Genomic DNA, 21,775 nt, shown 5'->3' on the forward strand with positions numbered 1-21,775 from the left:
CAACCAGGTAGGTATAAAACTCTACCCTTAATGCTTTGTACAGGAACGATTGATTCTACACGTTATTGCTCGGAATGTCGAGAACACCGAGTCCGATGGGGTCGTCCTATAACGTTCGATAATTTTTGGAAGAATGATTCCTAACTGAAACCACTCCAAGAAATGTTAATGCTAGAATGTTACATTTGTGTTACTCGAGTAGAATTTTGAAAAGTGATCTGGAGACGGCGGCATCGTTCCTAGGTATCGTTGTTCATGTAGGTTTGTTATTTTTTCATGAGGTTACGTGGAAATGAGATTGTACAACATAACAACCATTTTACTACCCGCAGCCCATGGGTTCTAGATTCTAGATTCTTGTCATTAACGATTAGATTAAGCTTTAGAATCTTTCATAAACGCAGATCATTCTTTTAAGTGTATTTCCTTATAAATTGTAAACTGCTTAAAATAATTGGATGTGTTCTTGTTTCAGCTTTTACCAACAAAACCCTCTAATAACCTTCCAAAGAGTACATTTAAGCATTGCTGGTGTCAGATTTTTCTGATAATTGAATAACCTATTTGTCATTTGTATGCGTTTCCACATACTGTTGAAAATGTATCATTATTGTCATCTTTGGCTACTTCTTTTTTATTTTTCTTCTTATTTGTTCTGTCATCGTTCGTTATTCTGTTGCTTTTCTTCTCTTTTCTTCTTTCTTATTTGAGTTGTTCCTTCTATCCCTTAAAGTTATTATCGTAAATATTTATAAAACAGAATGATCGATTTTTAGTAACATGGATATTTTGTTGTGTTTTAAAAGAAATTGCTTCTTCTCTGGAATCCTTATATCTTTTTCTGTTATTTTGATATTCAATTGATGTGAATTAACAAAATGAGTTGTGCACAACAGGAACTCGTCCTGGCTTCCTTGACGTTTATATTGTTCCGTTTCCTCAAGGACGGATATGCCGTGTGAGCTCAACCAGATACAAACTGTCACGATTCTCATACTAATCAGTTAACCCTGTGTACTGGTAATCCTCAGCAAAGGGTAGGACTGAACTCTTAACAGGCAGAAAGAGATGAGTCCACTGGAAAAATTAATACACAAATCTCCATTATTCCTCCATTATGTCATTCTTCGAGAAAAAGGTATTTATAAACACAACACTAAATGTTACAGACATGGGGCTCCTCAGCGCTAGCTAACAAAAAATCCAGTTCCGACTTTTCTGATTACATTTTACTTTTGTAACTCCGACACACGCGAGCGTTGCGAGTCTCTTTCCTCTCAAAGATCTAACGCAGATACCTCCTATGTAGGGTATTTATAGCAAAAAATAAAAGAGTGCAATCGGCCCGCCTTAGACACATAGCAGCCCGTATCACATATCCGTAACACCTGAACCCTAAATTGGAGCTGAACGTCACAAGACTACAATTAGTCTTGATGACAAGCCGTTTCATAGTCGTGCGCTATATCAGTCGGTGCATGTGTTACATGGCCGCGTGTCTCGGCTTGTCCAATGACTTGACAAGTAGGTGTTTTGGTCTGGTACACTTATGACCGTGTAGCACATGCGTGCGCTTTTTGTGCCACACAAAAATAGACCTTTCCACTAACAAATTCTTATTTAGAAGCGCACGCGCGCAGATGGCATATAGAGGCAAAATCTTTAAATTGATAGGGACACATCATTTGATCTCACTTTTGCATTTTTTTTCACTAAAAAACCCACTGAAATTATTGAAGCTATTTCTGGTGTAAGAGGAATTTCATTAGGTTCCTTCAAAGCGCACGAGGGTAAAAGAAATCAGTTGGGTCCTGATCTGGGTGAGCTATGTATTAATAGAGCCTGAAAGTAAAGGCCACTCAGTGAGCTTCTGGAACCCTCGTGCGGCCTGCCTATGTGGATTTTACATGGGGCCGTCCGATCAGGCTCGATCAGGCTCGATAATTTTTGGAAGAATGATTCCTTTTACCGGAAGAAATTTTGCCTTTGTACTCGTCAAGTAATACTTAGGAAAAGTCACTGGGTGATTGGTAAAAAAAATATATATATATTCACAACCTTTCACTTCGGGCACTATCGTTCCCAGGTCCCCTTGTTCATTCACGTTTGTTTCCATTGCCCGTTCTTACGTGCATTGAAAGTTGCAAAGAGCTGCATGCAGTCGATGGACTCTTGATTCAGTCAAGTTGACCTGACACAGTTCTTGTCAGTAAAGGTTACATAAGACATTAGAATCTTTCGTTAAAGCAGGTTATTGCTTTCAGTTTATTTCCTTCTAAATTACAATTGTTTAGGTATTTTGGTCTGTTTTTATTTTGGCTTTTACCGTAATTGCTTCCGGAGTATAATGCTGCGCTTTCTTTGTACAGTAGCCCAAACTATGCAAACGAGGTTTTTCTACTAGTTAAATGACAATTTTCAATGTGTCCAACCCTCTTAACCATTTTCACGGGTGTTAGACCGCCGAAACTGGTTCTCGTCCGGTTGGATGTCAGGACTTCTTTTCCACTTCAATGTGCAGCGGTGACCTTGTCATTGAATGGGAGGTGTACGATTAATGAGAAAAGAACCAAAAAAGACACACTTTTCTTAATTGTGATGCAAACAGTGGTGCACAGAACCAAAGTACTGATAGAATCTTATGCTGCGCATGACCCTATTTATTGAGCTGCTTGGAACAAATTATTGATCCACCTATTAAGCAGCAGGTCAGCTGGCCAGAAGTTAGTGAGCTACATTAATATAACTGTAGACAGGACAATTATCAACCTCCTGCTGCTTAGTAAATATCCACTGGACTAAGTGGTCCATAAAAAAAATTACCTACGTTAACGACTTAAACAAGATCCACGTCGTGTAGATTCTTTCCCGTTACACAGCACTTGCTTTCATATAGATTACATGAAATAACTGAGTCTTGTTACGGAGTGAAAACTATAATTGTCCCCACTCCTGTTGTGTCTCCGTGTCTCCTGTTTTGCGCCATTTTGCCCTTCAACTGATCCAGTAGTCAGGTGTCGGGACTGGACTAATGTCGTTGTTGACGGGAGCGCCTGTCTGTTTGTCCCTGGGGCAGCCCGCTTCAACTCTCATATTTATGTAGTCTTGACGCAGCTGTCTGTACGCCTTTTCCATGTTTTCTCCGAAGCTGTTCTCACGCTGTGAGTCACAGTCGGCTTCTTCGGGCACCTCATAAACTTCGTCGTCAATGTCTGTGTTAAGCTCAGAGTCGTTCTGCGGAGAAACTGGGGGCATGTAAGTCTCGTCAGCCCTATGAACAAGATGGTTGGGACCTGCGCACTGCAGATTCAAAGCACGGTCTTCACACAAGGGCCTGTTTCTGAATTCAGGGAACTTAGCCTCCTCTGCGGACACTGGTCCCCTCTGGTAGGTCGGCGAATCGTACAGGCCAATGTCTTCTGTCGGGGTCCCGGGGGTCTCTATAGGCCCCAATCGACGGGCGTGATTGCTTTCCACTCGACCTCCGCTCCCTTTGTCAAATATCAAGTCCTGGTATTCGTCCTCACGGGGCTTCTCGTTTGTCCGCCAACCTCGCGGGGGCACTGGAGGAGGTCGGTCTTGCACCCCCTGCCCCTCTGTCCTCGTTGTGCTTCGTCTGGTAGAAGACCTCGTCAAGCGTTTGAAAAGTCCTTCCTTGGGCATTTCGATCTTGACTTTCAACCCAGTTTCTGGGTTCTTCAGAACTATCTTGCTTCCCTCAGCCAGCTCCAAACCTGCTAGGAATCACGAGGTACTGCCATTAAACTGGTTGCACCTTTATATATATATATTTGTATACACTAAATAAAAGCAGTGTGAGCCCGGCGTTGATACCAGCATTTGTGGCGACACTTCTGCCGATGGGAAGGCAAGGTCGTACTTCAAGCCAGACATATGCTCCGTTTCAAGTGATAAACAATTTCAAAGCACAAAATACATCACCGAACGCACTGAGGGACAGATAAAATTCACCACACAGCATCCTTTTTGGGTGTCGGTTTTCTAAGGTTATTTAAAATCAGATGTCAGTTTCTACCAGACAAAGAACCTATAAATTGCTGTTTTTGTCCATTTTACAACACCCTATGAAATAACCTGAATATTTGTAGTGTTCATTATCACTGTCTGTGATTGACATGTCGAGAATTCACGATGCAACCTTACCTCGGGACTGGTTTGGGGAATTGAAAATCGCATTCCAGTGTCTCATATCTGCCATAGTTACTGTCCTCTTTGTCTCGCTCCTTCTGAAACTCAGCGTGCCAAGGTACATCTGAAAGGCAGAGCAACAACATTCCGCTAATTGACCATTGGGCAATGAGGAAACAGATGAATGGATCCTGGGAAATCCCTGCATTTCTGTGTATCATCGTTTTTTTCACTCAGCCCAGTACACAGTGTTGATTCAATACGAGGTCATTATAGTTTTCCGGGATGTTGTTACGCGGAAGCACTGCGTAGATTTTTGCGTACGTCATGTATACACGTGTATGGATCCTGTCACGAACGACGTAAAAGGTCAAGTAATATTCAGTACGTTTGTAAAATTTGGAAATAGTACTTAAAAATGTTTAAGAATATTCACCTCTCAGCCTCTGAAGACTGGGAACTTGCCAAGTTCGAAACGTCAGGAAGCAATATATTTGATTGATATGTGTAGGAACTGTATAATATATTTTTCCTCTTTTGTTACAGACTCGTATAGAATATAATACCTACTTTCCAGTTCCGCACAACACTGTCTGTTGTTTTTGAACAATTGCTTGGAAAAGTTATGTGTTTTTCTCTGCTGTCATTTGCAATAGTTCAGGACCACGCTTACAAAATGTATAAACCTGGGGTAAGATACAAAATACATTAACCTGAACAAAAACTGAACTGAACCGAATTAAGCATAACAACCTGTTGTTTCTTTTTAATGTGTAACCCTCTATCAAAAAATATATATAAAATGTCATGCAAAATATCAAATGAGCTCAAAGCTCTATTCTGATGTTATGGAACACTTTTAAGGAGTTATGCAGTCTTTCAGTGAGACAACGGAACGCGGGCCAAGCGATACCACCAAATACCAACAAAATTCAATCATTATTGTCTTGAATTTTTGCAAATCACCGTGTTTATGCTCTTTCATGCATTCATTCAGTCTCCCAGAAAAGTTAACCTTTTTTTATTTAACAAAATGCAAATTAAAGAAAGCTACCTCAAACCTACTGGACGTGTGCTAGCCTCGAGTCAAGACTGATTTTGAAGTATATTCCTGAATATTACAAGAAAAACCGAGCTGGGCTAAAATACATGTTTCCACCGCCAAAAACTGTATTGGGCTGGGTAGCTAGTTCTCAAGCAACGTTTCTGATTGGTTTTACCTTCAGCCAGGGGCATAGATCCCTTGGGATGGGGAGTATATATCCCCCACAACCACGTTTTGAGTTGGTGGGCATTGGATCACCCCTTCCCCTGTTTTGTGGTAAGCAAAACAATTAAGTAGGTTGTAGAATTAAAACAGGTGAAGATTTTTGTTTTGTTGAAACACATTCAATATCTCTTAGAAAGGGACAGCCTCAAAAAAGCTAAACATATGGCATTCTGAATACATATTACAGATAAAATTATTACCGTGAACATCGACCTCAATATGGAGTCACATTGTGTACCCCCCTTTCAAATTTCCATACCACCACCCCTCCCAGCCTTCCATCCCCCACGGCACAAATTTACACAACTGCTCTCAGCTTATGCTATGTAGCCCTGTGTTCGTCGTTGACAAGAGTAACATGAGGCACAATTTTCTCCGTGATCCATAAACTTGGTCTCTCGCTGATTGATGATTTTGATGATTTTGACCGGGCACAGTGACATGACCAGCATCATAGCATGGGCATGATCAAAGCACACTGCAGGCCGTCACTATTTTCACGCCAAGGCAGGCTTGATAGCAACTTATATTGTGGTGATTTCGCATTTGCTTTAAAACATCTTTCTCAACAATTCTGGCGTACTCCCTCTTTCAAGCGTGAAATCCAATGATGTTAGGGACAGACACCCCTTAGAAACGCTTGCAATTTGCTTTTTTTTTCACGAAGTGACGCAAAACGTTAGAGTCCCTTGGAGGACACACAGCGCTAATGTCTCAGGGCGTAGAAATAGAAAGACTCAAATTTGTGTTTGCAAGATTTTTCTCGCTGTTTCTCAGCGCGCGGACTCGCGCAAATACGAATGTCATTCTCCTATGCATCATTACCGAGTACGGGGATAGCTGAAAAGAAGGTTAGCTCAGATTTCGTTTTCGCAGGGAACGCCATCTTTACTGATATATCTCTGCCAAATTACTTGTGATTTCAGTCTGACCACTGTCATGTGTTTTATAACTTTCATTGGATCACGCAATACTTTTCAGTGCAGATTATTTGTCGAGCAGGCTCCTTGAACACTTCCTGTTTTGCCAACATCATGTTTCGTTTTCAGTAACAGGGCCTGTTACTTCCTTCTCCGAAATGCACAGTTGGGCAGCGTACAGTTAAGAAAATAGATGATCCCCAAACAATGTGTATATTTTATTTATATATTTATTTGTATATGGTGTTAAATGGATTCGAACTTGCGCAGCGATGGTGTATTGTTGATGGCCCAGCCATTCCATCTGAGGTCATGTTATTGTTGTCTATTTTTTAACAGTTTATTTATTTGGTTGTTTCTTACCTGCAGAAAGATGTAAATTTCATTGAAAGAGTCTGTCGGGTACAGTAGTTCTAATCTCCAGCATAATTGCACGCAGGGTCGTTTCCAACGTCCTGTATGAAAACACAGGCCCCCTTAAATAGCGCTGACTTCCGCGGATGGTGACGGTGTGCGTTGTTTTCCCAGTTGAATCGTACCGTTCCGCGGATGGTGACGGTGTGCATTGTTTTCCCAGTAGATTCGTACCGGTAGGTCAATCTGACTTCGTTCACTTGAATTCTTGGCCAGTGTGCGGTACGTATAGACATGGCACAGCCTGCGTCGTTTGGATTCACCCGGGAGAAGTTGGCAGAGTTGCTTTCCTGTCCCGTGTGCTTTGAGAAGTTCGATGATGGCAAAAGGGTGGCCAAGTTTCTGCCCTGCCTGCATGGCTTCTGCGTGGACTGCCTCGGCCGGTTCGTGCAGGGTGCTCCGACGTTTAAATGCCCGCTCTGTCGGCGGGACACTCCCGTTCCGGATGGTGGCGTGCAGTCGCTGCCTGATCACTTCATCGTGACGAAACTCAAGGAGTTGGATGAGGTGCTGAATGTTGATGCCAACCGCCCGCACCACGTGTTCCGCTGCCAGTGGTGTAAAAATGAGAGTCCAGCTGTTGGCTTCTGCCCCGATGGAAACTGCTTGGCTTTTCTTTGTGCAAGTTGTAGGGAACACCACGATAGATTGAAGCTGTACGACGGTCATGTTTTATACTCGATGGAGCGGCTGCAAGAGCAACCTGACATCTTACTTTCGCGGCACAAGCTTCAATGTGAACAGCACAAGCATGCCTTGTCCGTGTTCTGTGACAGGGAGGGCTGTCAACGGGCAATGTGCTTGGTGTGCGTGACGACAGCCCACCAAGGTCATCGAGTCATCGATTTGGACCAGAAATCCTCCGAGGTGAAGGAAGAATTACAGAGTTTGGCCCAAGCGGCTGGAAGTAAGAAAGCTACGGCTGAGAAAATCTCCGGGAGCATTAGCACTGAAATCAATCAAACAAGCGTCAGGTTTGATGAAGTGATGTCTAGAGTTTCTACCGTGTTCGAAGGGTTGCAACACCTGCTCCAAACCCGACAAGAAGAAGTTATTTCCGACTTGAGGAAACTGTGCACCGACAAAACAAACCAGCTGAGGCTTCAAATCGATCGAGCTGAGTCTATGGTGTCACAGTTCGACTCAGCTTGCCAGTTCGCCAAGACAGCCTGCGAAATAGGCAACGCAGTTGATCTCCTCAAGACCAGAGGACAGATCATCACGCGGCTCCACGAACTCATAGCTCTTGATATTGACAAGTCCCTGCCTTTCCAGCAGGCTGATGAGGTCTTTCTCTCCTTCACAACAAATCACGACTGTGTCTTATCTGAGATTGAAAGACTCATACCGGACCTGGGACAGTTTAGCACATCCCCAGACAGCGCAAAACTGACCCCAGAGCTCAGAGTCGAGTTTCCTGGTGGACTTGGGCCGTCGATGAGAGTCGGGGCCGTACAAAAAGTTCACATCTTCGAAGATACTGTATCAAGTTTGCCGGTGGAGACCCTAAGTGAGCGTTTGTTTGCGTACATTCGGTCCCCAGATGGCGGCACCACTGAGTGTAACGTGGGGAAACTCTGCGGCGACTTCTACGAGTTTGAGTTCCAGCCGCAGACAGCGGGAAAGCATGAGCTCAGCATCAGCATATCTGGTTTGCAAATCACTGGTAGCCCGTTCAAGATCAACGTGGTAGATGCGCCCTCGGGAGCCTCCGGTAACCCTTTCCCGTCCACAACTGACGACACCCAAGTCATGGTGAGTGACGTCACATGGACGGACGCCTTCGTCAGATGCGAGCACGCCGTCATTTTCAAGCTTCGCAGTCCGCAGAATTTTCCACTGCAACTTAGACAAATCAGCGTACAGTGCACAATGCCAGATCTCACAGGGGAAGGTCAGACTGGAAAACGCCCCAGTGCGGTGATGGTGACCACCAAGCCAAAAGATGCGTTGCCAAGCATTCTCCCTGTGCCAACGACAACAGAAGCTCAGATCTCAGAGACTGCCGACAAGGGAGCCTTTCGAGTAGCCTACACTCCACTAGTTGCTGGCAAACTGGTGATGAAAATCCTCGTTGACAGTAAACCCATCGTTATGAGCCCCATCCTCATCAACGTCAGCCCTTTACATCCTAACTCCACCGAGGTAGTCCCTTCGTGCCCTAGACGGCGATGCCACGAATTCGCAGCTACAGTAGATGTACCGTACACAGTGATTGTCTGGACACGGGATTACCTGGGCCGACGCTTAAAAGTTGGTGGCTATAAAATCACTGCCGAAGTTAGAGCTTCATGTTCGTCCGAAGCAGATCCACCCTGTAACATCCGAGACAACTCTGATGGCAGGTATGTAGAGTGCATATGACTTTCCCTGTACAATTTAGCATGTCTCCTTCGCTTACCAATTTCCAAAACTCCAAATAAAGAAAAGACAGAGTGGGAAGTTTGTGAAGACCTGTAGCTGAACCTGTGACCCGTGCCTTAATTTACCGGAGGTAACAATGTGATTGGTCGAGCTAAATGTCGGGAAAAAAACTTATAATCCATTTTAATGTGTAATGTTGCCAAAATAAGGGAAAAAGAGAAGGAAATCTATTCACCCTTCCTTACTATGTATTCATTTTGTGGTCATTGTTAAAGAAAGTGAACAAGTTTTCCCTTCTTGACATCTGTTACACAGGTAGTCAAGTGACCAGCATCGTTAATGCAAAATTGGGGGTATCCTTGGGACGGTCTACAATTTAAAGCTGGGTGGGTTGAACTTGGTTCAGTTGAACATTTACTCCGAATTCATCAAACCTGAATGACCATAATTCACGAGCGTCGTCTTTGTTTTTCTTTCATTCTTTTCGGTGAAACTACTGCCTCCAGCTACAGTATCACCTTCACCCCTCGTACTCCTAAACCTCACAACGTCAGCATCAACATATGTGGGTTCCCGATAAAGTCAGGTAATCCCGTCGTGGTTCCTGTTCAAGACGGTTTGACATTGCAGGAGCCTCCAGGAGGATACAAGTCTCCTTCTTCGTTGGCTGCGGACAAGGACAGGTGTGTCTGATCCGTTTTCTTGCACAGCTTTGAAAAGACCTTTCATTGATTGAATGTTTGGACGTATGAGATTGCTTCGTTTTGCTCTACATCAATCAGTACAAAAGAAACCTTTCTCTTTTCTGGGATGATGTGCGAGTATTTACTCCCAGAGGGTTGTCCAGGCTTTCCTGAAACGGTAAATTCTGTTACCACACAAAAGCCCTGTAGCTGCATAACAAGAAGAGTTTCATTCATTTGTTTATCTTTTTGATCCTCATGATGATGCTGAAAAACAGGTAACTCGTAACAATCTCTTAAAGGGGGGGGGGTAGCGGGCTAGTGGGCTAGCTTAGTGGTTATTTCCTCGCCTTGCACCAATGAGGCCCGGGTTTGAGTCCCGGCTGGGCCAAGACTTTAAATGCATTTGGTTTCCAGTCCATACTCGCTCCGCGCAGGTTTTCTCCGTGTACTCCGGTTTCCTCCTGCGTCTAAAACTGAACCTTCTTCCTAACTCCGTAATGTGATGCTGATTAATAAAGTGTGTGAATAAACGTACAGTTATTGGCGCAAATAGCCTGAGTTGCTGGAAGCGCCATTACAGCAAACAACAACAACAAACAAGAAGAACAAGAACAACAACAAAAACAGCAAACAGTCCTCTAGGCTTGCAAATAGGCCTGGCATTATTTGACTCGTGCTGTTTGGTTTATCGTGGGTCATATCAATGATAGTCTCCAGTGATCATGAAGTGGAGAGAAGGTAAAATTGGAAGACAGTCAAGAGACCAGTCAGAGATAGGAAAAGCACTTGAACTGAAAAAGATTTCGCAGACGAGTATTAAACTCAGCGACTCGGTGGTCATTCACATCAAAGAGGCAGCCCAAAAAAATCATAGGCGTGGAACATTGTCAGGTAGATTTGTCACACTGAACTGACTTGAATAACGTGACGCACAGCAAGTTCTCAGTAAACGTGCGACGCCTACACATTGTCTTGTTGTGGCTTTACATAATAAAATGAATTATGTGCTTGGCCGGTCTGAGGCCCAGAGGAACGGAGGCAACAAATGTCTGGGCCATATTCAAGGGCATTGTCATTAACTAACGTTTAAGGCGTACCAATCTCAATGTATTCCCACTCATAGGTATCTTTTAAGTCAGTATTCTCCGTTGACTTCTGTTGAAGAATTTTAATTGATTTTCTAAAATACCCCTCCAGCAATAGCTATGGTATGTTCCTCTCGCAAGCAGTCGTTAAAAGTCGCAATGGAGTTTGGCATGTGCTTGGCACGTACTGCGTGAAACGGCGCACACTCAGCGTGTTTTGTATCACAAAACTGGCTGGGGAAATACAATGCATTATGTCGTGGGTATATGGGGTTTATTGCCAGTCTTGAGGGAAACTAGTCCTTACGCCTTGTGGAAGCTTCCCCTATTGAAATGTTGGACTTCAATTCCCTTTGGAAAAAATACTCCAGAGCCACGATCATGACATTTTAATCAAGCCAGGTTTTCCTCACCAGTGTTGTGTGGAACAAAAAAATTGCATACAACTAGCTAGGGCTTAATCCGAGTCATCTTTTTTTACTGGCCTCGCAACAGGCTGTCGACCAACTGGGACGGTTTAACTATGGTGACCCTCGAGGGATATCGCCAGTCGCGAATATTGCCGTCAATATTTTTGACCAAAATTCGCGACTTGCTCTTCCGTTGCAAATATTTAAGGCAATATTCTCGACTGGAGAACGAGTCGTGAACTTGGTCGCAAAAAATGACGTTAACATTGACAATTGGCCATGTCCCTCCAGGGCCACCATACTAAGCTCTCTTTTGTATGTGGGTTCAAAAACCCAGGACGGTAATGTAAAAGAATAACAATTTTAAAAAAATTAAACTGAATTAAAACAAAATGAACCTCCAAGCTACTTGTTGTGAAATTCCAGGCAGATAGTTTACGTGGCAGACGGAAAGAATGGCTGCATACACCAACTACCGATCCCAGACGGCTGTTGCATGTCCGGCAAGTTACCCATCAAAGTCAGTCTACGCCGGACGTTGCAGATAGCTGTCAGCACATCTGGAAAACTCGTTTTGCTGGTTCCCAACTCAAGCTGTGTAATCATCTGCAACAGGAAAGGAGAAGAGTGGCATAGGTAAGGATGGTCTCCCTCAAAAATGGCATCGGACGGAAAACAGTCGCATATAAATATCTGTTGTGATAAATTAACCATTGAAAAGGTAGATGCTTTCCTTTTTCCGCATGACGGGCTTTTGCCGATCCTCTTTACTGCATTTTTATAAAAGGGTAACTGTAATACTCTGCTGTCAAATTTAGTTTCGTGTTCTTTCATATGATCCCAGCAAGCAAGGTAATACAACGTGACAATCTGGCTTTGCCTATTCACCTGATCTCGTAGAGAGGGAGCGAAGGAAGGATTCCAAACGGACCTGGCAAAACGGTGATACTTGGTAAAACTCAGAAGCGACAAAAGTATCCCAGCATGCATTGCCTCAAGTTTATAAAATCATTTGAGCCAAGCCTTGTATCTAGGGGCTTAACCTTTTATTTATTTATTTATTTATTTTTTTTTTTTCGCACTTGAACCAACAAAGGGACTCCGTCTAATTATAGAAGCTAATTTCCGGAGTTCACGACTAGTGGTAAAACACAGTGGTGCTAAGTGCATAATACACGTTCGGGATTCGCAACAAACCAACGACCAGTGATCAACAAAGATATTAGACAAATTCCATAGAACCTCTCTTAATAAAACATTACCGAGATTCAAGGCCATTGGGGGTCGGTCGTCCATTTCTTTCTTTTCAGATTCAAGAGCGTACAGAACCCCCACCATACAGGGAAAGATTTTACCGCCTGCGTACATTTTTAATAAGCCATGGAAAGTAACAACCAGCAACACTTTCTGGTGTACCCTTGGTGGAAGAGACGGGGCGGAAAATTTGCATTATAGCTCGCAGCGTATCGTTGGAAAAGGGATGGAGTCGACCCTGGACAATTTCATACATATTTTATCGAAACCTTGAAGGAATGTTTTAGGTGTCTTTAAGCGTGCAAACCTCCACTGAACGTTTTCTTTGTAGGTGGATATTGCCTACGCTAAGTTAGGACTGGTTCCAACTCTGTCCAAATCAAAAACAATACACGTGCCTCGTATTGGTAAAATAGTGTTTATTTAACTTGTTCTCGACACTGCAGGTGGACGTGCTCTGAAAAGAATAGCGAACCGACCAGTATCACTGCTCTTGACAAGGATTGCGTTGTCATCGGCGACACCAAGTTGCAAGCCTTGTTTGTCTACGGGGTGATGGGCGAGAGCCTCGTTACGATTAAGCTACCCGACGGCTCGCTGGGGGTTGGAATACAAAATGTCTGCTCCGACGGTAACCACAACATCCTTGTGGCCACTCACAGCAAACCGTACAGGATCCTGCGGTACACCACGACGGGAAGCCTCGTCTCTGAGATAGACTCGCCCGCCGGGACTACACAGCTGGCCGTGGCGGCTATGCCTGAGGGCGTTCTCGTCGTGTCCGCCCTCGGCCTAGTCCTGGTTCTGGAGCTCACTCCCGATCGTGAGGGCGCTGTGGTCGTTCGCAAATTCCTTACGGACTACATCTACACAGGGTTGGCTCATGCAGGGAAAGGGTGCTTCGTTGCGCTTGACCCGGGAGAAAGACACGTGGCAAAATACAAACATATCTCTCCCACCGCAATTGCAAATAGGCAGGAGAACGGAAGAAATGTCGTGGAGTAAAAAAAATCCAAAATGATATAGACTGGCGATCTGAAAGTGTAAATAAACGCAGCGAGAACAGTTAAAACAAAGTTGTGTCACCAGGATACTCGAAATTCCAGTTTTATTTCTACTCAAAACCAATACTTTTCTTTTTTCCCCTGGGATAGGCTCCTGAGTGTACGGGTAGAGTAGTTTTTAGCATGCTGGATAAACTTTTTTTGGTTGGCTTGAATTTGTTTTTGGTCATCTGGATCGCGGGAATTAGGAATAACGATGATTTTTTTTATTCAAATCCAGTATTTGCATCAACAGCGGCTGAGCTCCATTCGTCTATATTACCGTTATTCATTGGCATACCCATGTCCTGGGTCCCAAGGGGCAAAATGGATTTTTATATTTAAACAAACAATGACCAATTCTTTCACCCGAACAGAAATATCCCCCTTTCCCCATCCATCAGGGGGTTTCTACTGCTTTTAAATGTTGGTGCTCGCACCAAGAAAAGAAAATCAACAAAAGTCTCCAAGGTACCCCCCTTTTTATACGCAACTGCTATTTATTTTATTCACCGCGTGTTGGAAAAGGTGCGTATTTTTGGATCTACATTTTTAAAAAAGACACCAAGAATGCCGCCTTATCAGACCTCTTTCGGCACTCATGAGACATAAAATTAATACATTAGGACCTATTTAACGGAAACGTCCGTGTTTGTACCGTTGTTGCTAACAACACTGATGCATATCCAGGTTCCTTTGAGTCATGCGAGACATTCATTTCTAAAACTGATGACGTAGTGGAGGGTTCTGATGTGAACCCCGAGGAACAAAGGAATTCTAATTTTTATCTTTTTATTTGTGCTACGCTGCCAGCTACGAGTACACGCAATTGAAGTCAGAGTATTTTACATTAAGTCGTAGGAGTCAACATGGTTTCCACAATAGACTCTAAAACCACATGAAAGTAAAATATAGATCTATGTTTCTAATATATATTCATGTTTAACAACAGTTTATTATATCATTCAAGCTAACTACAAACAGTAGTGGTATAAAGTGTTTAAAGTTTGTTGGAAACTTTTATAACTTGAACTGTTCAGAAACTGGGCAGGTGAACATTTACCTATTGATGCAATAGTTTCGTTTCGTTTCGTTTCGTTTCGTTTCGTTTCGTTTCGTTTCGTTTCGTTTCGTTTCGTTTCGTTTCGTTTCGTTTCGTTTCGTTTCGTTTCGTTTCGTTTCGTTTCGTTTCGTTTCGTTTCGTTTCGTTTCGTTTCGTTTCGTTTCGTTTCGTTTCGTTTCGTTTCGTTTCGTTTCGTTTCGTTTCGTTTCGTTTCGTTTCGTTTCGTTTCGTTTCGTTTCGTTTCGTTTCGTTTCGTTTCGTTTCGTTTCGTTTCGTTTCGTTTCGTTTCGTTTCGTTTCGTTTCGTTTCGTTTCGTTTCGTTTCGTTTCGTTTCGTTTCGTTTCGTTTCGTTTCGTTTCGTTTCGTTTCGTTTCGTTTCGTTTCGTTTCGTTTCGTTTCGTTTCGTTTCGTTTCGTTTCGTTTCGTTTCGTTTCGTTTCGTTTCGTTTCGTTTCGTTTCGTTTCGTTTCGTTTCGTTTCGTTTCGTTTCGTTTCGTTTCGTTTCGTTTCGTTTCGTTTCGTTTCGTTTCGTTTCGTTTTGTTTTGTTTTGTTTTGTTTTGTTTTGTTTTGTTTTGTTTTGTTTTGTTTTGTTTTGTTTTGTTTTGTTTTGTTTTGTTTGACCCAATCATGACTCCGAGCGTCTATCTGTCCAAAGGAAAAATAAAATTGATTTACGTTAATTTTTTCATGGAAGACGTAAGGTATTTATACCATCACTTTTACATCCAAAGTTGTAGAAGCTGTATCGGCTTTGTGAAGGAACATGCTATTCTCGCAGATAACTTCCATAAGATTATTGCTTTTGAGCATCCGTTTATTGTCTTTCCAAAATAAAAAAGGGAAAAAAAACACTGTTTCTGCCCGATCACTTTTTTGTGATTGGTTTAGTGCATCAACTGTAACATTACATTCGTATTTCACTAATTTAATTTCAGATCAGTAGTAAGTTTATTAATAGGAAGGTGTTTAGAAGCAATGTAAATTTTCTGTAATTTCTATCCTAGCTTGAAGGAAGATCAACAACAATTGAAATTCACGCCATTTTTGAAAAAAAAAACCGAGATTCATTAGAGTACAACATTTTTTGTTTGTTCACTTTTGACATCAGATTGTAGCCAGAGTAATATTTTATATAATACGCCGTTTTATTCATTTATTCATTTTGTTTATTTGCCGATACGGACACCCCATCTACTTAAACTAGACAACACACTTCTTGGCACAGGTCTAGAAGACATGCTAACACGTCTATTGGGAGAGTTTTGCTTGTCTGCTGTTGAATGGATTGCTAGCCCGGTTTCGGTTCAATTACAAATCCATGGATCATATAGAAGCCGCAGAAATGGTAACCTGGGAATACCTCCGCACCACATTATTCAAATCAAACTCCATTTTGGTTTTGCATTTATAATCCCTTTTGCTGTGCAAAATGTACTTCCAATTATCGTCCTGACTTTCTTCTCTTTTTTTTCGATTTCCCAGCACGCGCTTCACAACCTGGGATACGGAAGCGTATGAGGGCCACTTGCTTTTTTTCTTCTTCGAGAAAGGCGGTGAGATAGTATCTGGGGGGAAAAAGTTGCAAGTGGCCCTAATACGCTTCCGTACTTGGGTGAAAAATCCAAGATGGGAAAGTAATATACTCGCTTTCCTTCCTCCTCAGACAAGGATAATGAACAGTGATTACGGTGTTTGGATCATGTCTTCATATGACAACTGAGATGAGATCACCAATACTGATTTTTTTTCCGGTTGCCTTGTGACCGCATGCACGAGCAACGAGCCCGTGTTTGCCTACACAAAACGTTCGAAATATTTGATTAACAAAGTGACTGATGGCGCGTTCGTTTGGCTGAACATCTAAAACGTCCCGAGGTGTGACGTCACTTTGGACCAGAAAAGTAGTGCAAACGAATGGAGCACGCGCGCGTATTGGTTCACGCGCTGGTTCTCCGTCTAATGTCTTTTTCGCAGGATTGTTCAGTCCCCATAGACTTTGCATGCATTTAATTTGTGTATTCGTGCATGCGGAGAATTATTCTAGCAGACGACCTATATCGGTGGTGACCCATGTGGGGGATAGTACATGTTCTGCCATATCCCTTGAAGACCTCATGTGTGGATAAATTGCCATAAGTCTATCAAATGGTGATATTTAATAGCTTTTGATGAAAAGATGGAAAAAAAATCTAAGAAAGTGGAAAATGTCAATTTCTCGGCATGGCAAAGTATAATTATGAAACATTTTCGTTTTGTTTTACCTACCTTTGTGTCTAATTTTCACAATTTTGCCGAATTTACCTTCAAATAACTTTGATGCCACATGAAAGACTAGTAACTCTATTTTGCAAAAAAGGTTATTACTTCTTGGAAGAAAACTGTTTTTTTGAAATTCACCTATTTTTTCACTGGGACCCATCTTCGTCATTTCCCTTGTGTTTTTTCACCTAAATTAGTGCCCAATTTTCACACTTTTTTCGAATTTCCCCCAGATCATCGGTGATACTTTCTGAAAGACTGGTATTTTTTGTATCTATCAGCTAGTATTGTTCAAGATCGAGAGCCATTTGTCTGAAAGGTAGTTCGTTTTTCATGTTGACTCAAAATTTCCACACTGAGTTTGACAGCAGTCAAAAATGAGATGTCCGGATTTGGGGCATAGTCTACACGTACGTAGACCTGGATACGAGTGCGTTGGGGTACCGGTACGAGTTGCATGAACGCGTACAATCACGTCAAATTGCCCGACTAACAGGCACAAACAAAACCTTTCCGTTTTCATTCATAAGGTTTCCTTCTTGCACGATACGTTCATGAGCGTTCATGACATTCCTCACTGTTCACATGTAGAAAAGTATCAGAGAAAACTCGGCAAAACTAAATAAACCCTCTAAAATGTTGGCTTCACTCCCAACCTCTGACTCTGTTACTTTGAATCGGTGTGGGAATAAGGGGCAAACAACTTTTTCTGAGCTTGATGTTGATCGATTACTTTTGGGATCCACCTGTCGGAGTCAAGAGCCAATTTTTGGGCTACAATGGGATTCAGTACGCATGCGCACAAATTAAGTGAGGGGCATTGACATAGGCCTACGTGTACGCTCATCATAGTGCATGCGAGGTGTTTTAACTTCGGTACTCTATACAACTAAACTTTACTATTGCTAATGAAGAATTGACTGCCTTTACCCATAAAGTCATAGTTTGAAAGAGGATAAAGGAATTGGGAACCAATCTATGCGCCGTACCTATGAAAGGGTAAAATTGGAAATCTTGCATATAATGCAGTCTAGACTGAGAAAAGGTTTGCAGGTAGAACATGAGGATACGATCTCTTCTATGAGATGAGTGGTTCTAAGAACGACCGGTGAGTACCAACTCGCCAGTTCGTCTCAGAACCACCACTCATAGGAAAGTGCGCGTTGTTTAAATTCCAATGACGTCACACCAACGAACTCCAGTATACGGATAGTCCCAGCTCCACAATCCAGAGACTATGGAACAGAATTGTCTTACACAGTGGTGATGTAATTCAACGATATGCATTGGGCCTCTAAATCTAGAACCTTCTTTAAGTTCTCACGGTCAAAGTCTGCCACCTCCGAACTTTGTAAGTCAGCCTGTTGTACACGTCCCTGAATTCGGCGCTGTATCACGGACGTATATAAAAAACCTGGACTTGCAACGCCTTTGTATGAAAAAGAAGCCAACCAGCGGCCATGTTACCGAGCCGAAAACAAATGCGTGGGTTGGCTCCCTTCTATTAACATCAGGAAGAACAAAGGCGGGCATTGCCAGGAAAGCTTTGTATTCGGCTCGGTAAAATGGCCGCGAGTGGGTTCAATTATCTCTATAAGCTGATTAAGGGCATTGCGAGTCCAGATTTTATTATACACGTCCGTGCGCTGTATATGTCTCCCTCATAGTTGGTACTTTTGGGTACAATGACAACCCCTCTTCGGACGGTGATCTCAGACTTCCGGGGGTGACAGTGTCTAGAGGGGGAGCATCGGGATTGGAGTTCGGGACTCTGTCGTAGCAAGGCAGGGGTTTTGATTGAGTCCCCGCTTTTGGGCGAGGAAACTGTTACCGAGGACTGAATGGGTGAAGTAAATTAGATTTATTGAAGCACATACCATACTTGTTTTTCTGGACTTTTGATCCAGTTCTGAACAAAACAGGTGTTTGCGCAAGTTACTTTTGGAGCGATTAAGGAAAATAGCTCCTGGTCACCAAGGCATGGAAATCTGTTCATGATCACAAGTTTGATAACAGCATAATACTCAAATCAACTCATATAAGAAAAGAGATTTTCACAAAATGTTCGAAGTTTTATTTTGCCTTAAATTTTCTGAATATACTTTTTGGGATACACCCTGTATACTATTTGCCATAAAAATCACACCTAAGCAAAACTAAATGCAATTAAGTTTTGAAACAGGTAACAGAGGTTTTTATTTTTTTTAATTTTTTTTAAATATGAAGTCAAAAAGTCATTCCTCTCCTTTTCTTTGGGGATACGTGTTGGGGAGGGGGACTGAAAAAATGTTAAAACATTGTCACATCACCTATTATGAAAAGCGGATTTTACGTCTTTGTAACATGCATTTTTTTACTTTTGTTTTTACTTTTCTGCTACCTCAAAGGCAGAACGATCATTTTTTTGTAATGCATTTTTCCACCTTTCTGCTTTTACTGTCTTCTTTTTGATGGCGGCCGAAAAGTGACGATCTGCTTTTTGCTTCTTAAACAAGCAGGAAAGTGGATTGAACGTTTCGACGACAACCGTGAATTCAACTTTTCTGTTTTTGTGATACCGAAAAGCAGATTTTACATAGGTGGCCGAAAAGTGGCCATCTGCTCAATGGGCCATGGTCATGAACCTGTAGGTTACTACCATTTCCGCGGGGGGGGGGGTTATAAAGCCGTATCGAAACCAATGCTTTACCATGTTTTTTTTTTTTTTTTCGGACCAATCCCATACGGCAGTGTCAGTGTCCCTGTGAGGCAGAGAAACCAGCATCTCAAAGGAAATACAGTTTTACAGCTATAGACAAACAAACTTGCTCGGGCCAAGGAAAATGTGTGAATCTTTCATCATAAAAGATAGGATGGACTGTAATTATTGGTCTTCAATCCCCCCCCAAAGGAAATGGTCATAACATGAGGTTCATGACCCCATTTACAGCCCTTGGAAGGCAGAAAAGCAGATTGCAACTTTTCTGACAAGTGTGTAGAATTGCTCCTCCGGTATGGAAAAAAGTAGAATTCACGGTTGTTGTCAAAACGTTCGATCCTAATTTCTGCCCGATCGAAAGGAAAAAAGCAGATGGCTGCTTTTCGGCCGCTTGCGAATGAAGAAAAAGTAAAATCTGCCTATCTTGAAGCAGACAACCAGAAAAATAGAAAAAATACATAACCAAACAATGTTTGTTCTGCTTTTTGAGGTGGCAGAAAAGTAGAAAAGTCGAAATTGCATGTTACCAGAACATAAAATCTGCTTTTCTACCATTCTGATAGCAGAAAAACAGATGGCCACTTTTCGTCCTCCATACCTCCTGCTACAGCTAGCAGAGCGTGACAATAAACGCTCGCACGCTAGCCCTTCCATGTGTTTGGCATTTTGCCAGATCCCCCCCCCATAGTGGGACTCCATTACACACTTTACATGTACAAACCATATAGCTCTTACCGCTACGGCTCTTACCTGTGGGTCAGGTTGCCGGCATTTTCAGCATATGGTATAGCGTGTATGAAGGGCCACAGTGCAACGATCCAAACACTTTAGATAATAGATGCAGATATTTATTCTAGCTGTCGATGGGCAACTTTAGGCTGTAGCTGTTTGGAATAATTTTTAGCGATTTTTAATGAATTAAAGGTCAGACTTTAACTTCAGGTCTGATGACGTAATGAGCACCAATTTTTACACGAAGATTGCAGGCATATATCTACCAATTTCCAAGTGATTGTGGGAAACTAAAGTAACTAAAGTAAACACACACGACAGCATTCGCTGCAAACATTTGCAATGGGTCCGCAACCAGACAACCTGTTACGGAAGAGAAGTTAGAAATGACATTATCACTTAGATAAATCTGCAGGGCGCGTGCTTTTCAGCAGTTAGACAAAAATAGTGCGTGAAGTAGTTTTCTAATGTCCTCCATCTGGTCCTGAATCATGTCCTTGCCTTGGATTTCGACCCAATGTCCAGTGGCGTGGCCGGGGGATGACTACGGCTACGTGCCCCCCCCACAAATTCCCACTGTCCCCAGGTGCCCCCGCTGAAAAAAACCCAAAAAACCGGATGAATAGATTTTGAAAACGCTACCCCCCCAAAAAAAAATACACACCACTGACAGCTGGTGCCTCATAATATGCTGATGCCCCCCTTTGTGCCTGCTCCCCTATAAAATCCTAGTTACGCCACTGCCAATGTCCCTTTTATCAAATACTACATTTTGCTATGACTAAGTGCGCTTGTGTATTTATATTTGCGCGTGTTTACGGTGCTAAGTGGGGTTCCAGAAGTACCCCACAAGGACCATTTGTTATCCTTGTTGGGTACTGAAAGTGTGCCAAACAGGAATTTTATGAAACTCTTGGAATTTACCCACACGAGAACAAAGGATAGTCCTCCCAAAGAAATAATCATCCCTTGTTGTGTCCCTCTTCCGATGTTTCTTTTTCCTTCATACTTTGATGGGATCACCATCATAGGTATTTTATGATAAATATTACACGCTTTCATAAACGAAGAAAAGAAATAAAAAACAAAGTTACCTGCTTTGTTTATTGAATTGGTCTCATCTTCTCAGCGGCATATAAAAGGAAGGTAAATTGAATCAAACATTTTGATGACACGACACAATATTTATGTATTGGTGCTCTTTGATAACATCGATGGTTAGAAATTTGTGGAAACTGATATTGTCTCAATACCGTCGGCAGCGTTCCTTCCCTTTACGTAAGACTGTATAATGATGCCTTCCAATATCTCGTACTTTCCAATCGGTTTGTCCCATAATCTGGGACCTTCTGTCCTGACAAATACAACTTCCATCCTTGCGGGATTATCAGTGAGATCATCGAAAAGTTCCTGAATCACGATCCTTCT

General features: G+C 42.5%; 2 protein-coding genes across 5 annotated transcripts; one reads left to right on the forward strand and one right to left on the reverse strand.

Annotated features, from left to right (window-relative positions):
- Window positions 1-2,236: 2,236 nt before the first annotated feature.
- Window positions 2,237-6,837, reverse strand: LOC110984983 (uncharacterized). 4 transcript variants are annotated; one of them, XM_087142298.1, is made up of 4 exons: window positions 6,703-6,835; window positions 5,370-5,460; window positions 4,165-4,273; window positions 2,237-3,734 (listed from the first exon to the last, which is right to left on the reverse strand). In XM_087142298.1, exons 1-4 carry the CDS (start codon window positions 6,723-6,725, stop codon window positions 2,995-2,997), a joined length of 963 nt encoding a protein of 320 aa, XP_086998424.1. In that variant the 5' UTR covers window positions 6,726-6,835; the 3' UTR covers window positions 2,237-2,994. The 4 variants fall into 4 exon arrangements, with proteins under 4 accessions (XP_086998424.1, XP_022101348.2, XP_086998427.1 ...); XM_022245656.2 differs by having other exon boundaries at window positions 2,237-3,737; XM_087142301.1 differs by lacking the exon at window positions 5,370-5,460 and having other exon boundaries at window positions 6,703-6,837.
- A 150-nt stretch (window positions 6,838-6,987) lies between these two features.
- LOC110984981 (uncharacterized) lies at window positions 6,988-14,048 on the forward strand. The gene is made up of 4 exons (XM_022245654.2): window positions 6,988-9,098; window positions 9,624-9,800; window positions 11,725-11,934; window positions 12,999-14,048. The coding sequence occupies exons 1-4, from the start codon at window positions 6,988-6,990 to the stop codon at window positions 13,555-13,557; spliced, it is 3,057 nt and encodes a 1,018-aa protein (XP_022101346.2). The 3' UTR covers window positions 13,558-14,048.
- Window positions 14,049-21,775: the final 7,727 nt, after the last annotated feature.

This window comes from Acanthaster planci, linkage group LG10 (genome assembly GCF_054643075.1).
Source record: "Acanthaster planci isolate LZ-2023a linkage group LG10, COTS_SCS, whole genome shotgun sequence".
Classification (NCBI taxonomy): domain Eukaryota; kingdom Metazoa; phylum Echinodermata; class Asteroidea; order Valvatida; family Acanthasteridae; genus Acanthaster; species Acanthaster planci.

What these genes read in the sequence shown, in the direction of transcription:
- LOC110984981 (XM_022245654.2), top strand. Translation starts at nt 6,988, where the DNA reads ATGGCACAGCCTGCGTCGTTTGGATTCACCCGGGAGAAGTTGGCAGAG. An exon ending in CGAGACAACTCTGATGGCAG is followed by an intron (nt 9,099 to 9,623) that starts GTATGTAGAGTG and finishes TACTGCCTCCAG; the next exon opens with CTACAGTATCACCTTCACCC. An exon ending in AAAGGAGAAGAGTGGCATAG is followed by an intron (nt 11,935 to 12,998) that starts GTAAGGATGGTC and finishes TCGACACTGCAG; the next exon opens with GTGGACGTGCTCTGAAAAGA.
- LOC110984983 (XM_022245656.2), bottom strand. Translation starts at nt 6,725, where the DNA reads ATGAAATTTACATCTTTCTGCAG. An exon ending in AAATTTACATCTTTCTGCAG is followed by an intron (nt 5,461 to 6,702) that starts GTAAGAAACAAC and finishes ACCACAAAACAG; the next exon opens with GGGAAGGGGTGATCCAATGC. An exon ending in ATCTATGCCCCTGGCTGAAG is followed by an intron (nt 4,274 to 5,369) that starts GTAAAACCAATC and finishes TCTGCCTTTCAG; the next exon opens with ATGTACCTTGGCACGCTGAG.